Consider the following 25724-nt stretch of genomic DNA (forward strand, 5'->3'; position numbering starts at 1 on the left):
GAGGAGCCAAAGCTCGTATTAGCAAAATCCACAATATTTGGTCAGAAAATCATATACGTGCAGCAAGAACAGCAAAGCAGACAGCAGCTAAGCAGTATCTCCAGCAGTTCGGGTGCACTTCGCTGTTGCGCGCGCGCACATGCGCGCGGCCACTGTTGAAATAGGCAGTCAGCTGATATGGGAGGAGCCAGCTTGTATTAGCAAAATCCACAATATTTGGTCAGAAAATTATATACGTGCAGCAAGAACATGCTGCACATATATGGTAAAACCAGGAATCTCTTCCTAGCTCCATAATCATCCACAAGACTCTGGTGACTTTCTTCTAATTACAATCAGCCTCTAATTGCACCCTTTTGCTAATATTGATTTACTAAAGATATTTTGGGACTGTTTTTTTTTATAACTATACGAACATTTTGTAGTATTTACAACTAGGGGGGTGCCAAACACTGGAGGGGATCCAGCAGTTTTTGTTCACATAGTTATTTCCTGAAAAAAGTACAATTGAGGTTTTTTGGCAAACACCAAATGCAAACTGTAATGTTAATGAAGTCTAGACATTTTAAATAAATGTGCGTGGTGCCCGCTCTCAAATCTCTTTGTGGCAGTTTGCCACATTGAACGCACAGCTACACACTCCTTTTTAGTTGTGGCTGTTAGGTGGCACTTAAGCGCCATCTATAGGACTAAACGATTGCTTTGAACAAAAGCTGGGTGAGAGATGGGATGTAAGGGGAGAGACTGAGCTCGTGGGCGTTGTTAAGCTATTTACCCACTCATTGACACCACATGGCCATGTTAATCCCAAAGGACATTTCCACCCACAACATATCCCTCCCCACCTAAAACACATCCTCCTGGGATCTCGTTAATCTATCTCTATGGTTACAGTTGAGGACGGATCGGGGGCTGGGCATCTCCCTCTACAGTAAAAAAATACATTTGAAGTTTGATTAAAACACATACAACCGTACACGATATACTAGATTAATTAAAATGTCCCAAGCAACTGCATCTTCCAACCACTTGATTTATAGGCAGTATATGTGTCCTAGCATTTGTTCCTTGCACTGAAGTCATGTTAAGCACAGGCATTCACAAAGTCTGGATTTTTCACTTCTGCATAGGTATAACATAGGCATTTGCCAGGTCCTTCTATTATAAGGCACAATACTCACGCCATTTAGAACAGGAAGTCAAATTACATTTTGGGAATAATAATAATTTTGCATTTATATAGCACTACGAACCCTCAGGTATCTGAGCGTTGCTTATTATTACCCACGGTGTGTGGTGCTCATTTATCGACCTCAGAAAGATGAAAGGCTGAGTTGGGCCCTGCCGGGATTTGAACCTGCATTTATCGACCTCGGAAAGATGAAAGGCTGAGTTGGGCCCTGCCGGGATTCGAACCTGCGTTGGCAGGCTCTGCAGGGATGTCAAAGCGAGCCTACTCTCTGTGCTATCTTACCAGCTTTAATAAGCTCCAATTACACCGATTAGTGAGTATGACAACTAATTATATAGATTGATCAGTAGATTATAGATCGCCTACATTTACTTGCTATGGTGGCCACTTTCCTCAAATCACCAGTGTCAGAGCTTGATCATAAAGGCTATGAACAGGTGACAGTACAGTTGCTGTGATGACTGCTTCTTTGAAAGTATACACTTTAGAATATTTACACAGATCTATATTAATTTTAGCAATTGCACACAGGATCCTTCCCCAGGGAGAATATACTTGTATTGTAAATGCGTTGGGCAACTATCATGAGGGTCCTTATGGCGCAGAACATGAAGCACCATCAGATGAAGATACATGTAATACAAGTTGAAGTTCGTTTTAGAAATTGTTTTATGTTGGTATTTTTGTGAACAGACAAGAATGACAATACTTACTTTGTTAAATTTGATAGATTTGTGATATAAAGATTGATTCCAATATACACACAGTTTTCATTGATTATTTATAACGCGCTTAATACCCAAGAGGTTTTTAACTGCGGGCCCAGGGATCGAACCTGAGCATTGAACCTGTTTTGCTCCGCATCGTCTTGCTTCCAAGGTGAGCGTGTTGCCACTGAGCTATCCTCCCGACCCCGCATTAAAAGTTTGCATTAAATTAATTTGTGCGGAAAATAAATCAGTTTAGAGCGTTGATTATATTCAAGACTTTAGGTGCTTATATTTTTATTTTGTTAAGAAGAGTCATCGACCCGACCGGAGTGCAGAGGTTACATAACACGTTGTCTACTGTGTGTGCATGGTTTTTGCATTCGGAAGTTTGCCCATAGGGTCTGCCCCTCGACTCTCTATCAGAAGCATCCACATAGCAGTACCGGCGGGCGGCCATTAGTGCAGTTGCTCAGTTCCATCTGTTTTTATAGATCTCTCAGTGTTTCCGTTTTATTTTGCTGAATTTCTTTTCTGATTTTACCACTTTTATTTACTTCAAAAAGCACAAGGAGACGCCCCTTACTCATTTTTTACACCCACAACCCCACACTCCTCTATATACCATACCCACACTTACCATCTATTGTTTTGGGGGTAAAGAGTGTGGCAACAAAATGTGTCTAAATAAGCAATGGCCAGCGTTGCACTCGACAAAAGTGTGGAATACTGTTTTACTGCAGACATTTTAACCATTGAATTATTGTTTGTTTGAAAACCAATTATGTTACCGCAATATGCAGGGGAAGGCCCACTACTCCCACGCCCCAGGACAACAACATTCTGTGGTGAAGTTTCTGTGGTAAAAAGACTGGCTACCCAGTTGTTCAGAGATATATAGGGGGTACTGGAAACGGGCCTAGACACACATATGGGCTACTTACTGTCCACAGGGTTGAGGTACTCGTGAAGGTGGGAGACACTGGCTGCTCCCGCGCTCTGCATCAGGAGCTCACCGTAGGGGTTCGGATGGCCAGCCATGAGTGCCATTTGATGATAGTAGTCCGCAGGATTGGCTCCAGGTGGGGGAGGCGGGAGTCCAAATAGGCCCCGTTCCTTTAAGTGCTCATGCGCAACTGCAGGGGGAAGACAACACAAGAAAGAGAAACAACATGAGGTCACTGTGAACCTGGTACCCGAGAGCTGAACCCGAGAGGTATCTATCACCCCTTACTGTGCAGCCTCAGAGCACTGTCCTCTATCCATCTCCCCTTACTGTGCAGCCTCAGAGCACTGTCCTCTATCCATCTCCCCTTACTGTGCAGCCTAAGAGCACTGTCCTCTATCCATCTCCCCATACTGTGCAGCCTCAGAACACTGTCCTCTATCCATCTCCCCTTACTGTGCAGCCTCAGAGCACTGTCCTCTATCCATCTCCCCTTACTGTGCAGCCTCAGAGCACTGTCCTCTATCTATCACCCCTTACTGTGCAGCCTAAGAGCACTGTCCTCTATCCATCTCCCCATACTGTGCAGCCTCAGAACACTGTCCTCTATCCATCTCCTCTTACTGTGCATCCTAAGAGCACTGTCCTCTATCCATCTCCCCTTACTGTGCAGCCTCAGAACACTATCCTCTATCCATCTCCCCTTACTGTGCAACCTCAGAGCACTGTCCTCTATCCATCTCCCCTTACTGTGCAGCCTCAGAGCACTGTCCTCTATCCATCTCCCCTTACTGTGCAGCCTCAGAGCACTGTCCTCTATCCATCTCCCCTTACTGTGCAGCCTCAGAACACTGTCCTCTATCCATCTCCCCTTACTGTGCAGCCTCAGAGCACTGTCCTCTATCCATCTCCCCTTACTGTGCAGCCTCAGAGCACTGTCCTCTATCCATCTCCCCATACTGTGCAGCCTCAGAGCACTGTCCTCTATCCATCTCCCCTTACTGTGCAGCCTAAGAGCACTGTCCTCTATCCATCTCCCCATACTGTGCAGCCTCAGAACACTGTCCTCTATCCATCTCCCCTTACTGTGCATCCTAAGAGCACTGTCCTCTATCCATCTCCCCTTACTGTGCAGCCTCAGAACACTATCCTCTATCCATCTCCCCTTACTGTGCAACCTCAGAGCACTGTCCTCTATCCATCTCCCCTTACTGTGCAGCCTCAGAGCACTGTCCTCTATCCATCTCCCCTTACTGTGCAGCCTCAGAGCACTGTCCTCTATCCATCTCCCCATACTGTGCAGCCTCAGAGCACTGTCCTCTATCCATCTCCCCTTACTGTGCAGCCTAAGAGCACTGTCCTCTATCCATCTCCCCATACTGTGCAGCCTCAGAGCACTGTCCTCTATCCATCTCCCCTTACTGTGCAGCCTAAGAGCACTGTCCTCTATCCATCTCCCCATACTGTGCAGCCTCAGAACACTGTCCTCTATCCATCTCCCCTTACTGTGCATCCTAAGAGCACTGTCCTCTATCCATCTCCCCTTACTGTGCAGCCTCAGAACACTGTCCTCTATCCATCTCCCCTTACTGTGCAACCTCAGAGCACTGTCCTCTATCCATCTCCCCTTACTGTGCAGCCTCAGAGCACTGTCCTCTATCCATCTCCCCTTACTGTGCAGCCTCAGAACACTGTCCTCTATCCATCTCCCCTTACTGTGCAGCCTAAGAGCACTGTCCTCTATCCATCTCCCCTTACTGTGCAGCCTCAGAGCACTGTCCTCTATCCATCTCCCCATACTGTGCAGCCTCAGAGCACTGTCCTCTATCCATCTCCCCTTACTGTGCAGCCTAAGAGCACTGTCCTCTATCCATCTCCCCTTACTGTGCAGCCTCAGAGCACTGTCCTCTATCCATCTCCCCATACTGTGCAGCCTCAGAGCACTGTCCTCTATCCATCTCCCCTTACTGTGCAGCCTAAGAGCACTGTCCTCTATCCATCTCCCCATACTGTGCAGCCTCAGAGCACTGTCCTCTATCCATCTCCCCTTACTGTGCAGCCTAAGAGCACTGTCCTCTATCCATCTCCCCTTACTGTGCAGCCTCAGAGCACTGTCCTCTATCTATCACCCCTTACTGTGCAACCTCAGAACACTGTCCTCTATCCATCTCCCCTTACTGTGCAGCCTCAGAGCACTGTCCTCTATCCATCTCCCCTTACTGTGCAGCCTCAGAGCACTGTCCTCTATCCATCTCCCCTTACTGTGCAGCCTAAGAACACTGTCCTCTATCCATCTCCCCTTACTGTGCAGCCTCAGAACACTGTCCTCTATCCATCTCCCCTTACTGTGCAGCCTAAGAGCACTGTCCTCTATCCATCTCCCCTTACTGTGCAGCCTCAGAGCACTGTCCTCTATCCATCTCCCCATACTGTGCAGCCTCAGAACACTGTCCTCTGTCCATCTCCCCTTACTGTGCAGCCTAAGAGCACTGTCCTCTATCCATCTCCCCTTACTGTGCAGCCTCAGAACACTGTCCTCTATCCATCTCCCCTCACTGTGCAGCCTCGGAGCACTGTCCTCTATCCATCTCCCCTTACTGTGCAGCCTCGGAGCACGGTCCTCTATCCATCTCCCCTTACTGTGCAGCCTCGGAGCACTGTCCTCTATCCATCTCCCTTTACTGTGCAGCCTCGGAGCACTGTCCTCTATCCATCTCCCCTTACTGTGCAGCCTCGGAGCACTGTCCTCTATCCATCTCCCCTTACTGTGCAGCCTCGGAGCACGGTCCTCTATCCATCTCCCCTTACTGTGCAGCCTCAGAGCACTGTCCTCTATCCATCTCTCCTTACTGTGCAGCCTCAGAGCACTGTCCTCTATCCATCTCCCGATACTGTGCAGCCTCAGAGCACTGTCCTCTATCCATCACCCTTACTGTGCAGCCTCAGAGCACTGTCCTCTATCCATCTCCCCTTACTGTGCAGCCTCAGAGCACTGTCCTCTATCCATCTCCCCTTACTGTGCAGCCTCGGAGCACTGTCCTCTATCCATCTCCCTCACTGTGCAGCCTCGGAGCACTGTCCACTATCCATCTCCCCTTACTGTGCAGCCTCGGAGCACTGTCCTCTTTCCATCTCCCCTTACTGTGGAGCCTAAGACCACTGTCTCTAGAGTTATCCAACTCCCCTTAGTTTGCGGCGTTAGAGCTCTGCCTCCAGAGTTATATACCACCCTTTCCTGTGTGACCTGAAAGCTCTGCCCCCAGAGTATTAAATCTCCCCTTATTGTGTGGACCGAGATCTCTCCCCCCAGAATTATCCATCTCCCTTTACTGTGGGGCCTGAGAGCTCAGCCCCAGAGTTATCAATTTCCTCTTTTTGTCAGTATGAGAGTTATGTCCCCAGAGTTAAACATGCCCCCTTACTGTGTGGCCTGAGTGCTCTGTCCCCAGAGTTATGCATGTCCCCTTCCTGTGCCGCCTGAGAGCTCTGTCCCCAGAATTATACTTGTCCCCTTACTGTGTGGCCTGAGAGCTCTATCCCCAGAGTTATACATGTCCCCTTATTGTGCGGCCTCTGAGCTCTGTCCCCAGAGTTATACATGTCCCCTTACAGTGCGTCCTGAGAGCTCTGCCCCCAGAGTTATCCATTTTCCCTTGCTGTGCGTCCTGAGAGCTCTGCCCCCAGAGTTATCCATTTCCCCTTACTGTGCGTCCTGAGAGCTCTGCCCCTGGAGTTATACATATCCCCTTACTGTGCGTCCTGAGAGTTCTGCCCCCAGAGTTATCCATTTCCCCTTACTGTGCGCCCTGAGAGCTCTGCCCCAGAGTTATACATGTCCCCTTACTGTGCATCCTGAGAGCTCTGCCCCCAGAGTTATCCATTTCCCCTTACTGTGCGCCCTGAGAGCTCTGCCCCCAGAGTTATCCATTTCCCCTTACTGTGCGTCCTGAGAGCTCTGCCCCAGAGTTATCCATTTCCCCTTACTGTGCGTCCTGAGAGCTCTGCCCCCAGAGTTATCCATTTCCCCTTTCTTTGCGTCCTGAGAGCTATGGCCCCAGCATTATTCCTTTCCCCTTACTGTGCAGCCTGAGAGCTCTGCCCCCAGAGTTATGCATGTTCCCTTAATTTGCGTCCTGAGCGCTCAGCCCCCAGAGTTATCCATTTCTCCTTACTGTGCGTCCTGAGAGCTTTGTCCCCATTTATACAGGTCCCCTTACTGTGCGGCCTGGCAGCTCTGCTGCCAGAGTTATCCACCCCCCCCCCCTTACTGTGCGGCCGGAGAACTCTGTCCCCAGAGTAATACATGTCCCCTTACTGCGCGGCTCTTAGGCAGAGCTTTATCAAGTGCCCTTTCAGCAGGGTATCCGATACTGTAGCCTCTACATTCTTGCGTTTCCCTGAACTTGTAAAAGGTTTCCCTTTCACTGTGACTAATTTAATAGAGTAATGAAAAAAACCTGGAATCCAGAGTTGGAGGGGCCAGGCAACCCAGATGCAGTATTACTGTCATCATCGCAGGCCACACCCATTAAAAGTAGACACGCACAATTGAGGTAATGATAGCTCTGGACAAGAGTTAAAGATGGGGCCTAATGCAGAAAGGTACGGGCGGGTTTCCTTTCGCTGTCCTGCCTGTCATGACCAATTACAGGCACGTTCTCCAAGCTGCAAGTCTTTAAGCCTGCCTTTCGCCCCCCCCCCCACCGCTGCGGCCTGCTACACGCCGCTTCTTAATGTATGATCAAGGAGCCTCTCCTGACAGCGTGAGCTCACGCCTTCCTGTGTGTGAGACCCAAGGGTATGTTCTCCTCACTTGGGACTGCGCCGCTGGAAGCTCTTACGGTTATTTACCATTTAGTGAATTGTATAGCTCAGATGCCTAAGGGTTAGGTGCGCTATATTAATGTAATAAATAAATAAATAATAAATAGCCCAGATCAAACATTGTTGCATGAAGTGGGGGAGAGGGAGGTATGATCTGTGCTATGTGAGAGGCAATGGCATCACACATGATCTGCCTAGTAAAAAAAAATGTTTTTAGTTTTGATACAATTAGAGCATGAAATGCATTCTTCAACCAATCCAGGAGCTTGGAATGCAGGCTCTAACTAAGTATGCACTCCAAGCTTCCCTTTCTGCTGTACTGCTTACTTAAGCTTGTCCTTCTTTTCTGTCATTGGCCCCTGGGATGTATCTCGGCTTCATGCATCACCACGTTTCCTGCCTTCACCAGCGGTACGAATACCACAATGCAGTACCACGTTGAGTTGATTATTGCTTTTCCCTCTTTTCTCACGCTACCGGGTGTGCAATCGCCTTCAATCTAGAAAGCTCATGAGTTGTCCCACCTGCCCAGATATGAGGTCCTGGCACATACTGCAGTTATATGATCGACTTATAAAGCTCCAATGGATCCAAAACTATGAAGAAAGGCTTCTCCTCACACTCTGCCCCAGAGAACACATCTCCCCTGCAATCAGGATACTACACTGGCTGCCCATCAACTGTTGTGCCTCTTTCAAAGCCATGTGGATTACCCACCGTGCCATCCACAGGAAAGACCCTGAATTCCTTAAGAACAAGCTCACATGCTACCGCCCCACCCGAATACTCGGATCAGGCTTTGCACACCTCCTGGTAGGCTCCCTTTCAGGCTCTCCAGACTAGGAGATGCCTGTTTCTCCGTCCTCTCACCCGCCTTCTGGAATTCCCTCACCCTCTCACTCCGTCTCACAGAGGACCAGCTGGCCGTCAGGAATTGCCCCAAAACCTGTCTGCTCCCTCCCACATCCTGATCCTGATTCCCCCACCTTTCCCCACGCCCGACCCCCCCATCCGAACACCAGCTGCTTCCAGCAGTCTCGCCCCCGCTCCCTCAGCACACTGCCTCCCGCATGTCCGTCTCTCAGCAACCTGTCTCGTGAATCCTTTTTCCTCAGGGTTCTGCCACCTCAAATCTCTGGTTTGGGTGCAGCCAAGCATTTACAGAGGACTAGGTATTCCAGCAACTGGGACATGGCAAGAATCCTAACAGTATTGCACCAATGTATGGGCCCGGAGGGTGGGCAATGCATCACACTTAAAATGCACCTTGGGGAAACACTCAGATCTTCCGGGAGGAGGACAATCGGGCACATTGGATCCCTACTCATAGTAGGTACTGCATGTTACTCTAAAGCACATAAGGGTGGCCCACACCACCATAAGAAACCGTGAACGGGGGGTCTTGTTCGCACTAGAAGGAACTCGGGATGGCATTTAATCACTATGAGATCCTCTCACAGGGTATTAGGTATTAATTTAGCACTTACTTCATCTGTGATACGTAGCACTGCTCTTTGTACATAGACGGGACTCAGGATGTAGACATTGTTGTTTGCACAGGCAACCCATTTCTCCCTTCGCACCTTTGTAACTTAGCAGAGGGCACAGGTTCATTCCACACAGCCTGCACTCACATACAACACAAACACTATTGCACCACAAGAATAAAGCTACCTTTAGCAATCAAAATTCAAACTGTAGCTTCCCACATAATCCTCGATCTCCTTAAACACAATCCACCTCTGCTTAGTTTAGAGTTTACCTCTGCCGTGCCCAATCACACACCCTTCAGACATGGGTGACTAGCGGGGCCCTAGCAACCCTCACACAACATGAATGGCTGAAATGCACAGACGCATAAGAGGTCCTCCCATTTCTCTGAAATTCAGACTCTGGTCACTGCGAGGGCGTTCAACCAACAGCGCATTGGGACCATAATCATGGTGAAAGGTGCTATAGAAATGACAAAATGAATGAAGGAATGATGCAGCCGCTCTCGGTTCACACAGCCTCCTACACTGACTGGTTTGGCTCACGCACCTGGAGTGCCGGCTCGCATGCCTTCCTTCAAATTAAAAATGCCCCCCAAACCACTTGGACTTTTCCACCATCAGAAGCTAAGTTTAGTGCCCTTGCCAGCAGGGCTCTGATGTGTGGTCAGCGACCTGCAGTATCTAATGAAGGCTTCGAGGCCACACCCATGGGCTTCAACATGTGGAAATCGAGCACCTTGGCCGGATACCTGCCCAGTCTCCGAGTTTATCCCCGAGACTCTGGGTTTTTACCCTCGTCTCCGGCCGGGTCTCAAAAAGAGCATCCACTGCTTTGTTAAGAAGAAAAGTGATTCATGAATGGCGAAGTACACCTATTGCCAATCTGCAAGGAATCACCGCTTGGCTTTTGGATGTGCCAAGTAATTTACCATTTTGCTCCCAACTAATTGGCCTAAAAATTATAAACTGCTTTAGAAACAGGCTGCAGCAGCAATTAGGGTTTATGTGCCCTAGTTTAGCGATGTGGGGAGATGTTTATAGCCTGCATAGCAGGGCTAATTAATCATTTGCAGATTATTCCTTCAGCTGTGATTTAAAGCTGATTTTTACAATTATTTAAATAATCTTTATGCAGTCATACATTTATTTTAAGGGACATCTGGGACCCTTTAGGAGACAGCAGAACCAGAAGGGAACCAAAAGAGCATAATACAACCATTGACATAGCCAATAGTCCTGTCTTTTATATAGGCATTGCATACACATTTACTAGGGGTCTTCAAACTTTGGCTCTCCAGATGTTTTGGACTTCTGTCATAGGAGTCAAAATCTAAAACATCTGGAAAGCATTCAACATTTCCTAGCTATTGCCATCATTTGCCCAGAGACTCCTTTCATTGGTCGAGCGTTAGGAAGATGGGGATGGAAGTGGAAAAAGCCATTCAGGTCTGCAGGACATCCCCGCACTGTAATGTCACACACTGATCTCCCGTTACCTCAGGGATTATGCACTCAAGAACATTCTGTGCTAAATTCACTCCTTTGTAACACTCTACTTTACACGGAGAACAATATAAACAGAGCATCAAAGTTTGGAATTAAGAATTTAGTTCAGGGCTAAAGACGAGGGTAGACGCGGGTGGACGGAGTCCACCCACTTCTCTTAGAAGGTGCACTCATTCCACCCCCCCACCAGCCAAAACGAGAAACATTCAAAGTCTTCCCTGAATTTTTGAATTCAAGACGACCTTAAGAATCGAACCACAATCCTCAGGTTTGCAGGCCAGACACTTCACCAATGCACAATACAACCTGATGAAAAATAATATGCAACTAAAGGTGAAATGTCCCATTTTGGTACTGCATGTTCGAGGGAAAACATTTATATTGGTTCTTAGAGTTTAAAACGTCCAAGCCGTTTAACGTTTTAAAAAACACTATTAGAAGAAAATATCCTCGCTTGGTTTTGTGTGTGTGTTAATTTTATTAAAGGCAAATGCCATTCGTCCTGTGCAATTTAGGTGTCTATGCAAAGCCAACGTAATGAAATTTGCACATTTCACCTTGCTATGCTAATTTCTGGCGGCTTCACATCCCATTGCGTTTGATGACCCCCCCTCACTTTTATTTTTAGCACTTGACCCTTGATTTAGTTCCTGTATCATGTACATGACGCCATCGGCAATGAGGGGCCCAATCAATCAACCAAATCTAAGCATTGGTGAGGGTGAAAACATGACTCTGTGTTACCAGGATACCTTGGTTCCAGTAGAGGATTACCCTATACTAACTAATGCATTCTGGGATCTGTAGTCTTGGACACTTAAAATTATTGCAGTGGATTAATGTACCAGAATACAAGCATTTATAAAAGCTAATCCTAGTGCTTTGAGGGCATAGGGCATAGGACACAATACGTAATGTAATGGAAATCTAACCATTCCAGGCAACCGTGCATGCATGCAGGGGCGGTCAGCAGCATACATGCATGCAGAGGCAGTCAGCACTATACATGCGTGCAGGGGCGGTCAGCACCATGCATGCATGCAGGGGCGGTCAGCACCATGCATGCATGCAGGGGCGGCCAGCACCATGCATGCATGCAGGGGCGGCCAGCGCCATAATGAAATTGGGTGCAGTGCTATCTGAAATTGGCCCAAGAGGTGGACAGGTCTGATGTGTGCAGGGTATCCATGGGCACCCTCACACAGAAAAAAATCAGGCAATTATTTCAAAAAATGTGTCTTTCATTCCCCTGAATAATTACAATACCTGGTATTTTGCTGTGTAGTGCTTTCTGCCATTCTTGTGAATTCATAGCACTGTAATTACAGGCCCTACCATGAATTACAGGCCCTACCATGAATGGAGAAAGGGCCTCGGTACCTGCTTGGCGTTTATACCACCCACGGTTAATATTAATGTTAATGTTAAAGGACATTTGTACCGTGCACTATCACCACCGAAGTGGTCCCCTGGCGGCTCTGAAAAAAGGGGAGGAGAGGGGGTGGGTTAGTGGGAATAAGCTGGAAAAGTGCAAGAGGGCAGTGATGTGCTGTTGGTAGCCTCAGCCCGGTGGGTCCGTTGGCTGGGCTTGGGGTGTTTTACGGTCCGTAGTCGTGTTCTGTTGTGCAAGTCTATGTGCGGTTTGTTTTGTTGTTGCATTGTTGTGAAGTTTGTGCAGATTGCTGTGTTTTAGGCTTGTGGTTGTGTTTGGTTAGAGTTTGAGAGGACCATGCAGAGGGATGGAATTGTTAGTTGGTTGATTAGTTGGAATTGCTGTCCATGCAATTATGGGATTCCATCTAGGTGCGGTACACGCTGACATTCACATTTCTATCTAGATGCGATGCAAGCTAAAGTTAAGAATCCTGAGTGTGGCACATGCAAACAGTCCCATTTCTATCTAGATGTGACGCAAGCTAGGGTTCAGAATTCCAAGTGTGGTGTATGTTAAGAATCATATTTCTACCTAGAGGCGACGCAAGCTAAGGTAAAGAATACTGAGTAAGGCACATGCACTGTGTTCACCGTTACTGCCTGCACTGAAGACGCACTAATGGAAAGGGTCTGTGCGGGCCTGAGCCATGCAGACCCTTCAGGTATTCCCCACTTCGGATTTCCAAAGGCCTCCAGGGGGAACGGCCATGTTACTGCAGGTAGGGTTTGGAGGATGTTTTGAAGAATTGATGGTCCCCTACGCAACTGATTGGTTAAGTTAAATGGTCTGATATGTCCTGCAGCCTATTGTCTGGGAACAAAAAGCTCCAACGATTCCAAATGGTATCAAGTATGGGTGGACATGCAAACCTCGATTGGTAATGGCGCTGGAGAGTGGTTGGAACCATTCGTTTCCTGTTTATCAGTTTGAAAGAAGTTAGCAACCCTTGGTTGGTGTCCGCATGTAAGGTTTATTTGTTGGCAAATATCCAGTTGACCTCTCATGAACGCTAGGTGCATGTGAGAGAAAAGCCAACACGTGTTTCGACCTAAGTCTTTATCAAGGCTGTGTGTTGGTGGTAAGTGCATGTCGATGCAACAGGTATAGGTCATACATAACCGTCAAACAATAGTAATGAGCAGTGAGTAGGTGGTATGTGCGGTGTCATTGTGGTGATAATGCAAGTTTATATTTGCAGCGCATGATCCATAACATATGCATGTTTAAAGTCACATTGATTATTCAGAAGCATTGTACCAAGGAGAAAGAGGGGGGAAGCAAGAAGTTGGAGATTGGTTAGGTAAATTTGGTTAGGTAGGAGGGGGCTAGTATAGCTGTTATAGCTGCTGTCAATACAATGAAAGAAGGTTCTTACCGGAGGGCAAGTTGTGGGTGGTCCATATTAAGGGCATTTGGGCCTTGAGCGTTCAAGTGGTATACGTTCTGGTAGGCGACTGAGTAGCCAATCTGGTGGGTAAGGGCATCAATTAATGGTCAGAGGGGCTGAAGGTAGCTGTGTGCTAGGGCGAGGGTAACTCAGCATGTGTCTGGTAATCAAGTGCTGGTGCGCGGTGTGCGTGTGGCGCGATGCCCAGGAGCATAGTAGTGTGGCCTAATGCTGGTTGCGGCATGGCGCGTTGGCAAGTCACTGGGGCATGGATAAAAGTTGGTTGTCAAACAGCGTTGGTGCTTTGGGAATTGGGTTGGCCTGGATGGGCAATAAGAAAGCACAATTGTCCTTGTTACATAGGTGACAACACTTGCTCATGTCGGCTGATAATGCAGTCATGGTGGGTGATAGGGTTTCAAATATTGAACGACCATTGTCCGCCGTGCTTAAATGCCAGCACTTGCTAATTAGGCTAATGGGAGCGCCGTGGTGGGTGCTTGAATGCACTGTGTGATGTCTGATAATGTCCATGTGTCTCGCCGTCTGGTAACGAAGCCAGAAGGTGCGGCGGTGTGAGACGTGGTGGCGGAACGCATGGTGGCAGGGCATTGGTGTGTCACAATGTGGCACGGTGTGACTGGGTTAGTTAGGTGTGGGGTGATCATGACGGCGACTCAACGGGGTGATCCGTGGAGAAGGTTGAAGGCGGTGCAGGTGGCTAGGTGGGAGACATGTTGCTGCGTTCCAGAGTGGACGCGTGTGCTGAGGCTAGTTTACGGTTGAACGTGGGGATTGGGTTTTGAGTCTGGTCAGCAAGCGTTGGCTTTTTTCTCACATGCACCTACCGTTCGTGCTAGGTCAACTGGATATTTAAAAACAATTAAACCTTACATTTGGACACGAACCAAGAGTTTCTAACTTCGTTCAAACCGATAAACAGGAAACTAATGGTTCCAACCACTCTCCCCCGCCATTAGCAAAAAAGGCTTGCATGTTCACCCATATTACTGCAGGCGATACCACACACAGCAATGTCGCATCCAGTGCTGCTTTTTAGTGTGGAGGGAGTTCCCACAACGCAAAAGCAGGCAGTCTGCCAGCATCTCAGGTCGGAACCTCGGGATTTAGATTGAGAAAACATCCACTGTGCCAAATTACTGGATGCGTTGCCACTGCCGCCAAGACTCTTAATGATGCCCTTAGAGTTGGCAGCGCTCGTGATCTGCAAACTCAAAAGGTGAGCAACCCATCTGGTGTCCTAAGATTCACTTTCCTATCACATAGCTGGCATGAGATACAGCTACTTACTGTATTCATACAGGATTACAACTAACTGCTGATGTATATAATAATCCGTTCAAAACATCACAGGGACATAAAGAAAAACAGCAATTGAAATGTCTAACGCAGGGGACTGCAACCTGTGTCTTTCCATATGTTTTCTACTACGATTCCCATGATCCTGCACCATTGACCATGTTGGCTATGACTGATGGGAGACGTAGTCCAAATCATCTGCCGAACCCAATAACCCATCAGCCCCAGCCCATTGCAGGTAGGTTTTACAGTCAGCGTGACTTGTACAGTACATTAGTGAACCTCTAAATAATGAAGGTCACTACCACTGATTATGAACCTCGTTTGTCCGAATGACTGAACGAACACACAGTCTACTACAGAGGTCTTCCCAGGGTGGGAGGGGGGGGGGGGGGCGGGCGCCAGATCCTAGCATGAAATTAAATGTAAAAAAAAAAAAAAACTTTTTTTTTTTTTTTTTTTTAGATTGGAGGAAATGGGAAGGGACAGCTCATAGTCAGACTGGACCATAAAACGGTCTTAGGCACCAATGAAAAAATGGCCAGCAGTTGCAAATGGATATTCAGCCCTTTAGTCACAGACCAAGGGGTTGTTTTTTGTTCAAATGAAAACAAATGGTGATATTTAAAGAATATTTATTCAGCAACAATGGTCAAAACCACTAGCTGCATAGTGAAGTAACTCCTCAAACTGGCCCACATTGGCCAAAAAAAGTGGCCCATTTTTACTGGCCTACACTAGCATTTTGCATTTTTGGTACAGCCATCGCCCTATTGCCCTATAGGCCAGTCCAAGCCTGCCGGCTCATCCATAATGAGTGATGGGGCGTCCAACCGCTGGCCAACTCACCCATTATGGAGGAGCCGAGGAGCCAGCCCAGTGAAACACTGAGCACTCCCTCAGCTGCTTTTTCCAGCTGAGGGAGTGCTCCTGGGCTGGCTGAACTGTCAAAGGGAAACTCTGTTTGCCTTTGACAGTTCATTTCCCGAGCCGCACATGATCACTGAGCCATGCAACGCTGGGGGTGTTTTGCTTCGCCAGCCTTGCATAGCTCATTGGAAATGCTGGCTGTGGCACTGCATGTATGTATGTGCGAGGGGGTGCTCCTGCGCCTCCTCGCACATAAGGGCAGAGCAACCTGGAGCGAGGCATTTTAGCAACCACACGAGGTACATTTATGGTGATTTAATTTTTATCTAAATGTGTATGGATGTGTGTATGCTTGTGTTATGGGACTGTGGTGGGAGCAGGATGGGTGGCAGCACTGGGATAGTGGTGGGAGTAGGGTGGGGAGAGCCCAGGGTCTGTACTGTAGGGTGCAGTGACGGCACGCAAATGTTCATAGAGATTTCTACATACTGTCCATATGGCACTTTCTGGGGGGCCTGCCCACCCAAACTTTGCTCAGGGGGGGCCCAGGCCAAAAAAGTTTGAAGACCACTGGTCTACTCATATATTACATGGTCACAGCATCCTGGGGCTACTTACCGCTAGCTAATATGGCCGAGTCCGGTGACCCAATAGGCACATTGCAACCGCAGGGACAGCCCCGAACCCCAGACGTGTGATGCTTTAATCACCTTTCTCAAGTGGACTAAACCATTGCACACCAAGAGGGGTGTGCAGCTCTGTAGTGCAAATCATTATCAGCAGCGCTTGATGGGTGCACCTGTAGTCCCACCTACCAATACCCCTTTGCTGAGGCCTACGCCGACTCCCTGCACACAGGGACCGTGTGAGAGCACACAAGGATTCGCTCTGCAGCTAAGGCAGAGGTCGAAGTGAGTGGGAACGGACTTGCACTACATGTATGTTTTACTGCCAATAGCTGCACTAGTCTTTACTACAACTTTCACAGATCCGGAATAGTTAGTTTGCAGTTACATCAGGCCTCTTAATTTTACTTGGTATCCGTTTGAAATCTAATCAGCGTACATGAGTTCCTGCGGAGCAGGTGTGTATTGGAAAAAAGCGTGAGAACTTCTTTAGTGCTGCTTTGTAGCTCGCATGGGCATGTTTTTAGGGGGGGGAAGGGTGATTGTACCACCCAACTTTTGTGGCACACCATTTTGTCCCACTCATTTGGAGGGGCCCCTTTCATTTAGAAGGCTTGTCCATCCCCCCGCCCCCCAACGTTTTCTGCAATGTTACTCCACTGGTAGCTTGTGTGTGCGACAGGGGGCGACAGGGAGGACTTGCACTGCTTTAAAAGTTACCATTTTGGGAGACGTGTTGTACAAGCTGAGAAGCACATTATCATCACATTTGGCATCTATTTTTATTTATTTATCTATTGGCCATTTGTATGGCCCCTATACACAAGTGTTTCCAGGCGCCACAAGACAATGATGGGGGAGAGGACATAGGAGAACATTTTTTTAAAGTAAACAGTTCTACTAGTATCGGGAGGACAGCTCGGGGGCAACGTGCTTGCTTTGGAACCAAGACGACCCAGAGCAACACAGGTTCGATCCCTGGGTCTGCGCATAGAAACCTCTGGGTATTAAGCACTTATAAATAACTATTTATATATATATTATATATACTAGGCCTTGTGACATTCAGACCGTGAATGTCTTGATTGTCAAAACAAATAGCTTACTTCTTGGATCTATGTATCATTTGTGAAATTTGCACTGTTGCCATGTGTTGCTGATTCAAACTTAAGTACATGTATTGCAAGTATAGGCACAGCTTCTTCTAGGTAATTGTGTGGTTACTATTGGGAATCCCACATCACCCCCACAGCATGTACAGAGCAAGAGATGCAAATTCTCCAAATTAATGGTACTACGTCAACAACCTGGAAATGTCCCTCCTCGCTTTCATCTTCGATTTTTGGGAAACATAGATGCCGCTGTACCCCTAATTCTCTTTACACAACCTATTATATGATGGAAGAGTGTAGCACTGTTGTGCATCCATTTAAATGGTCATATTGGATTTCACAACAAAAGTCAAATCTAAATACATGTCTCTCTGTACTTTTTCAAGAATTTTAAGAATTTGCAGGAAAACAGTCCCCCACAAGCTACGGCAGTTGCATTTGAGCTGAACTGTGTGTGGCCAAAGAGAAAAGAATGAAAAACTAGGGATCGAAATTAGGATTGGCTAAACAGGAGCTAGAGGCCACTCCTGGGTATCCAGCATTAGCCAGTGACCATGAGTTACCAGGAGCTAGTGCATAGTGTTCCGCAAATATAACTTCCAATTAAGATGCAAACTTAATCATTTTGCCCACTATTTATGAGCCTGTCTGTTTTAAATACATATAGATGGGACCTAATGTTTGTTTATAGATCATCCCAAGCACACAGTTAAAATTCACATCAGTGTTTTTTCACCATAAATTGGCATGTGGAGCCAAGGGTAGCTCCTGGTAGCTTTTGGTTTTCAGCTAACCAGGTTCTTCTAAGCTATAACCAGGAGCCAAATAGCTGCCAGCTCCCCTCAATTTCGAACTCTAAAAAATTATCCAGGGGGCTCCACTTCCTTTGCTGATCCAACTCCCTTGACCATTTATCTGCTGCGCCACCCTCAACCCTTGAGACACGCATTGCTCTATGCTCTTGCAAGCTCACCTCCACTGTGGTCACAGCCTTTCTACAATTTCTGTTGAAAGGATGAAAGAATCCTAGACACGAAATACTAGTAGAAACTGTGAAGGACAGGGAACAAAGGTGGTAGGCCCAGCAACACATGCATTATCAAGTCCACGTGGGCAACTTCTTAGTGCAAGTCTAAAACGATGGTAAGTTGGGAATGATATTAAAAGCCACATATCTTGGAAAATCACGGTTGAGCCCCAAACAAATTAGAACCACCCCGTCATACCGCTGACATGTTGTTGATGTGGTCTACTGTTAAAGTTGTCAACCACCCAAATAGGAGACCTGCGGTATACTACCCCCTGTCCCAGTGATCACCTTGTGTGATGTTTAACCAAATGACATTATCCCCTATTCCATTTTTTCCCCTCAAATACCAAAACTGGGAGCTTAGAAATGTGGCTCAAAATGTAATATTAATCTCTATGGCAAAATCTGAAAATGTTAAATGATATTTTTTGTTAGGACAGAACAGAACACTGCTAAAATGCTTTGATTTATCAGATGCAGACAACAAACACAAGAACACTAAATGGCTTAAAAAGGTCCAAAGATCATATTGTAGACAATGCTTACGCGCACGGATTCTACACATTAGTACAATCTCGGCGTAGAGATCTTTCCATGAGGATACACCGGTTTCACACGTAGGCCTCCAAAAACCAGCTTTGAGGACTACCCAGATTGACCGAGTGGACCTTACCTTCGGCGGGGCTGAGGCCCCGGGCTGCTGAGATCATGGACAGGGTGGGGCTGCTGTGCAAAGAGCGCAGGTAGTGCTCCATGTGCGGGTTCACGTAATGGTGAGTGTGGCCAAACGGCGACTCGCCAGCGCCCGCTGCGTGAGGGGAGAGACGGATGAGGGAGATGTCCGAGATGACTGGGCTGCCGGTTATCGTGGGAGGCCTGCAGAAGGAAACAGAAAAATACTGAATTTGTATGTGTATATTGTATAACATACAAAGAGGTACGCAGCTATTATTGCTATCATTTACATTACGGTTATCAGCAATTTTGCATGCCGGATGCCCGCAGGCTTTCAGCGCGTTACACGCATATATAAACATATATAAACCTAAGCATGATTGGTAGCTTTCAATGCATGTGAAAGTTTTGTTAAAGAGCAGAAAACCACCTGTTAATTTTGGGATTTTTTAGTACATGGGAAGAAAAGCAAATATATTTGTGTGGAATGCATAAAACAACATCAAGGATATGGCAAGTGAAGAAAAATTGAAGAAAACCCACAGTAAAGTGAAGTGGAACAAATCTACAGACCTCCCAACTTATACCCATTGACTTTGGTCACGGGCCATGGGATTTCATCCCAGAGTCATTAACCAAACCTGATTCTTGGGCAACGCCCCTCTGTAGAGGGGGTTGACAGTAAGATGTGTGTTGACATGTAGATTATCCAGAAGTATGGATCTTAGTGATGGCAAATAGTATTTCCTAGCAATTATATAACAGTAATATGGAAGGGGGTCCGTCACCTGATGCCAGCAGTGCCTTTGTCAAAATGAAAAACTGAATAGTAATCAGGTAGTTTGGGATGAATATGTAAAATCAGCAAGCTTGGCTCCATCACACCGAAATCATATAAGATAAAGAGAACTTCTTAAGCTAGCTAATGGAAAGCCAGACTTGGGACTCCTTGGAATTGGAGTTATAAGCTGTTAACACCTATTAGCACATGAAGATAGTTATTGACCTCCTCTTAGCCAATCAGAATGTTCAGAATGTAGTCAATAACTGTTGGTATTTACTGCATTCTGAAAACACTGTCCACAGACAGGGAAACAACAATGCAATTGTCATGCACTGTCATGCATTGTTTGTTTCAACTAGACTCTTCCTTGTTCAACAGTAACTTTTTCTTTGCTGCAGTGTCCTATTACACCAAAGAGAAAGCTAAACTCGGGGAAAAGGCTTTCAATTTCTTAGAGAGAAAATGTTTACTTTAACATAACACCTAATGAATGCTCATGTTAAACTCACTCCAGTTTGACCGAGTTTGCGATTAAATTGCTTACATTTTGAAGGCAACCGTGCAATTGAAATACTACAAAGGAAAGCCATATTGAATACACTAACTGAATTTGTCCATTTACCCGACTCTATATTAATGCAACTTTTTTTTAAACTTCATCACCAAAACTTCCAAACATGTATTGCTACCATCATTTTGTGCTAGAACTTTGTAGGCTCATGAGAAATAAAAAATGTGGTTTCCTAAATCCTTTTGACTTTGATGAGTGCTATTACTAACCTGACGAGAGGCAATTCATTTCTCTGCAGGCTTTATCTGAATTAATAGGTGTGGACATCTATGTAAGGTTGTGTCACCAATTTGGGATCTGAATTGTAGAATTGTTTTCACTCTATAGCGATGTTTCTTGCTTTAAGATTTTTTTTTGTAAGTATGTGGCATGAGAGAGGAGAGTGTGGTTATGGCAGCCATGTTTGAGTGCTATGCACTGACATTTTATCACAGTATGGAGCAATGTGTGTTTTGATAAATTAATCTTAAAATGTCTAGTTATGCATTTTATGAAATGAAGTACATCATTATTAAATGAATTCATTAATACATTAAAATAAACCACTGGTTTATGTACAAAATCAACTGTCTTCTTGCATGCTAGAGGGTTCCCCAAATTTGTCATTCATCCTCCCTCAACTTACAGCACTCGGCTTTGCCTCTGGACATTGGCCATAACTTGGTGACGGGTCATTATCCCGCCATATTGACCCCTCCTGAGGTCTGAAAGACTATATTCTAAATTTGCCAAGACACAAAGTACCCACATCAATGACAAATGCTGCCAAGGCCTTAGAATGTAAAATATCCAACTCACCTTCATTAAAAACAATTTAGGACACCTATAACAAATGCTTACCATCCAAAATGGAGGACTACTGAATAGGAACACGGGCAGACAATTTTGGTCCTCCACTACAAGTAATGAATTGCAGAGGAACTGCAAGATAACCAGGTGAAGACAATCACTGATGGATTACATGTATAGATATCTAATGTATTTGTATGGTTCACTGATGACAAAATACAAATGGGGATTGAATCACCGAAACAGGGCCGATCCCTGAGACAAAAAAGTTCCTCAAACAGTACATCAATGACTGGTTGATTCTAATCCTAAAACCCATGTTCACTTTTTGTTTGAAATAATTTCCTGAACTTTCAAAGATATGAAAGAACGTTACCACATGTATCCCAAGACTCTTTAGACCAGGGGTCTGCAAACTGCAGCTATCCAGATGTTGTGTACTATGACTCACATGATCCTTTATCATAGACAAATGCATTTAGGATTTGGGGGATTTGTAGGGCAAAACATTTAGAGACCAAAATGTTGCATATCTCTGCTTTAGACCAAATAGGCTAATCAACACTTAGCATAAACGTACAGTAAAATGATACAAATCAACTAACCGAACTTGATTGCATGAGATCAATATTGATACCATAACAATGGGGAATCCATGTAAGAATTGATCAAGACTGAATTGTAAATGCTATTTTTGTAAAAGGCTCTTTCATTTCTGCCGTCTTTGACTCTTCGTCTACATTTGATATCATACTTAGAAAGCGAGATCCTTTGGAAAAAAGCACAAATGAGCACCTCCATCAATGCCCTCATGCACAACCTTGTTCAAGAATCATCCGTTCTTCAACCAAACATTACCTTTCCTATAGCACTGACATTGCAGGAGGAAAGTCTATGGTTCGACCAGGGTAGGAAGGAGATGCTGTACATCTTAATGGAAGGAAAGCAAGACACTCCAAAAGCAGGAGGAAGGACCATTCCTTTCCAGTGTTAGGCGTTCACATCGCAAACTCTACAGAAACCAAAACACAATACACATCTATAGAGCAAGATCGAAGAAACCCGCTGGGGGGAATTCAGGTGGCACAACAAGAAAATTTAAGGGGAGAGTGCATAACTTTACTTACCTGGGACTAACCAGCTGGAAAATTATGCACACCTGGAATAGTGAAGAGGGCAGGAAATACCAGGTCATGATTTGAACTCAAATATGGTTTCTATATTTCCAAGTACATTAATGGTGTTTTGAGGTCTTAAAGTAAAAAGTGCTCTCCTGTATGTTGAAGATATCAGGAATTTTATAGGACGACCCACCAAAAATAGGATTCACCCATTTGCAATTTAAGAGGAAGCTTTTACATAGGCCCAAAGTTGCCCAGAATGTCCTGGTAGATGCTTATTGAGGAATAGTACCAGCCAGCGCTTTGGCGTAAGGCGCTTTATAAATCAATAAATACTAATACAAATGCAAGTCTATGTGCAATAAAATGCCAGTAAGATAGGTCTTAAAACATAGAGGTGCCTCCTCAATTTATTTTTGAAGGAATGCCACACCTGTGTGTGTTGAGAGACTATGTTAAAGAGCAAGTTGTATTTGTGTACACTCAGATAGATGCTAAGTCACACCCCCCCCCCTCTCATACGTGCACTTACATCCCCCTCTCAGGCATGTACGCATACATTAATACATACAATTTTGCACAACCGCATACACAAAGTGCTTTTATTTCTTACCTGTTCCCCTCCAGCTTCCACAGCTGCTCAGCAGGCCTCCGGTTCCTGTGCGTCACGCAGACAGGAAGCAGGAAGCAGGGAGAGTTTCCTGAATCGGACATGCGCAGATGAGCCAGAGAATGACCAGTGCTGGTCAGCCTGCACAGTGACATCTGTAAATGCCAGATGAGCTGAGTGGGCATTTACAGATTTCCGGTGGGCTTTGCCCGCTCTGGCCCTACCCCGTCTACGCCTCTGCTAGAGTAAAACAATCCACAATCTTGGCAGAGGGTGGGTAGATTTAGGGGTGACTAAGGGCAATTCTAGTGCCATGGAAGTCAGCAAATGAGATATAGGAAATCGATGAGATTCAGAATCAAAGAAAACCAAATACAATACTATGTACATTAAGGAAGGTTTAGTTTGAAAAAAGAAAGAAAATTCCTACCTAGGATATTAGTAAGAGAACATTTATACAACTCTGAGAAGTTTGGCACCTAGAACCTGATAAATAAACCCCTGACACGCGAGAGACTTCTGGGACGAGAAAGAACTATAGTTTCAATGTTGGAAAGTTTGGCTTCTGAAGAGAACCAAAAACAAAATAATGCACTTGCTATCAAATGTTCGGATATGATAGTGGTGTGCGGATATTAAATGGTTAATAATCAGAGTTTGATGTGGCATCTATTATTACAAGAGACAATAACATTACAACTTTCTTTTACAACCAACATCCACTGTAAGAGCCTCTTATCTCAGATGTTTGGATGGTTTCATTGCCAGGACTCGGATTTGGTTAACCAGAGCTGTCAGAACCCCTATATGATAAACCAGAGCTGTCAAACGGACCAGAACCCTTATATGATAAACCAGAGCGGTCAAACGGATCAGAACCCTTATATGATAAACCAGAGCTGTCGAACGGATCAGAACCCTTATATGATAAACCAGAGCTGTCGAACGGATCAGAAACCTTATATGATAAACCAGAGCTGTCGAACGGACCAGAACCCTGATATGATAAATCAGAGCTGTCGAACGGACCAGAACCCTTATATGATAAACCAGAGCTGTCGAACGGATCAGAACCCTTATATGATAAATCAGAGCTGTCAAACGGACCAGAACCCTGATAAGATAAATCAGAGCTGTCAAACGGACCAGAGCCCTGATAAGATAAATCAGAGCTGTCAAACGGACCAGAACCCTTATATGATAAACCAGAGCTGTCAAACGGACCAGAACCCTTATATGATAAACCAGAGCTGTCAAACGGACCAGAACCCTTATATGATAAACCAGAGCTGTCAAACGGATCAGAACCCTTATATGATAAATCAGAGCTGTCAAACGGACCAGAACCCTGATAAGATAAATCAGAGCTGTCAAACGGACCAGAACCCTTACATGATAAATCAGAGCTGTCAAACAGACCCGAACCCTGATATGATAAAATCAGAGCTGTCAAACGGACCAGAACCCTGATATGATAAAGCAGAGCTGTCAAACGGACCAGCACTGAAAATCAGAGCTGTCAAACGGACCAGAACCCTGATATGATAAAGCAGACATGTCAAACGGACCAGAACCTTGATAAGATAAACCACAGCTGTCAAACGGACCAGAACCCTGATAAGATAAATCAGAGCTGTCAAATGGACCAGAACCCTGATATGATAAATCAGAGCTGTTGAGAACCCTTACATGATAAATCAGAGCTGTTGAATGAACCAGGACCCTGATATGATAAATTAGACCTGTCAAATGGATCAGAACCCTGATAAATCAGAGCTGTCAAATGGACCAGAACCCTGATAAGATAAACCAGAGCTGTCGAACAGACCAGAACCCTTATATGATAAATCAGAGCTGTCGAACGGACCAAAGCCCTGATAAGATAAACCAGAGCTGTCAAACGGACCAGAACCCTTATATGATAAATCAGAGCTGTCAAACGGACCAGAACCCTTATATGATAAATCAGAGCTGTCAAACGGATCAGAACCCTGATAAGATAAACCAGAGCTGTCGAACGGACCAGAACCCTGATAAGATAAATCAGAGCTGTCAAACGGACCAGAACCCTGATAAGATAAATCAGAGCTGTCAAACGGACCAGAACCCTTATATGATAAATCAGAGCTGTCAAACGGACCCGAACCCTGATATGATAAAGCAGAGCTGTCAAACGGACCAGCACTGAAAATCAGAGCTGTCAAACGGACCAGAACCCTGATATGATAAAGCAGACATGTCAAACGGACCAGAACCTTGATAAGATAAACCACAGCTGTCAAACGGACCAGAACCCTGATAAGATAAATCAGAGCTGTCAAATGGACCAGAACCCTGATATGATAAATCAGAGCTATTGAGAACCCTTACATGATAAATCAGAGCTGTTGAATGAACCAGGACCCTGATATGATAAATCAGACCTGTCAAACGGATCAGAACCCTGATAAATCAGAGCTGTCAAATGGACCAGAACCCTGATAAGATAAACCAGAGCTGTCGAACAGACCAGAACCCTTATATGATAAATCAGAGCTGTCGAACGGACCAGAACCTTGATAAGATAAACCAGAGCTGTTGAACAGACCAGAACCCTGATAAGATAAATCAGAGCTGTCAAACGGACCAGAACCCTGATATGATAAAGCAGAGCTGTCAAATGGACCAGAACTGATAAATCAGAGTTGTCAAACAGACCCGAACCCTGATATGATAAATCAGAGCAG

General features: G+C 45.7%; 1 protein-coding gene across 5 annotated transcripts in view; it reads right to left on the minus strand.

The window, feature by feature from the left end:
- Positions 1-25724, minus strand: part of GLI2 (GLI family zinc finger 2) — a 1147062-nt gene that overhangs the window by 103603 nt on the left and 1017735 nt on the right. For all 5 annotated transcript variants that reach the window (XR_011274753.1, XM_069616740.1, XM_069616738.1 and 2 more), the window contains 2 exons: positions 19122-19324; positions 2844-3035 (listed from right to left, as the gene is read on the minus strand). Coding sequence is in view for 4 of the 5 variants with exons in the window: in XM_069616740.1 (XP_069472841.1) it covers positions 2844-3035; positions 19122-19324 (395 nt within the window). In the remaining variant the exon portion in view is untranslated. The remainder of the gene's footprint in view (positions 1-2843; positions 3036-19121; positions 19325-25724) is intronic.

The sequence above is a fragment of the Ambystoma mexicanum genome, chromosome 9 (genome assembly GCF_040938575.1).
Source record: "Ambystoma mexicanum isolate Mex_15411 chromosome 9, UKY_AmexF1_1, whole genome shotgun sequence".
Taxonomy (NCBI): domain Eukaryota; kingdom Metazoa; phylum Chordata; class Amphibia; order Caudata; family Ambystomatidae; genus Ambystoma; species Ambystoma mexicanum.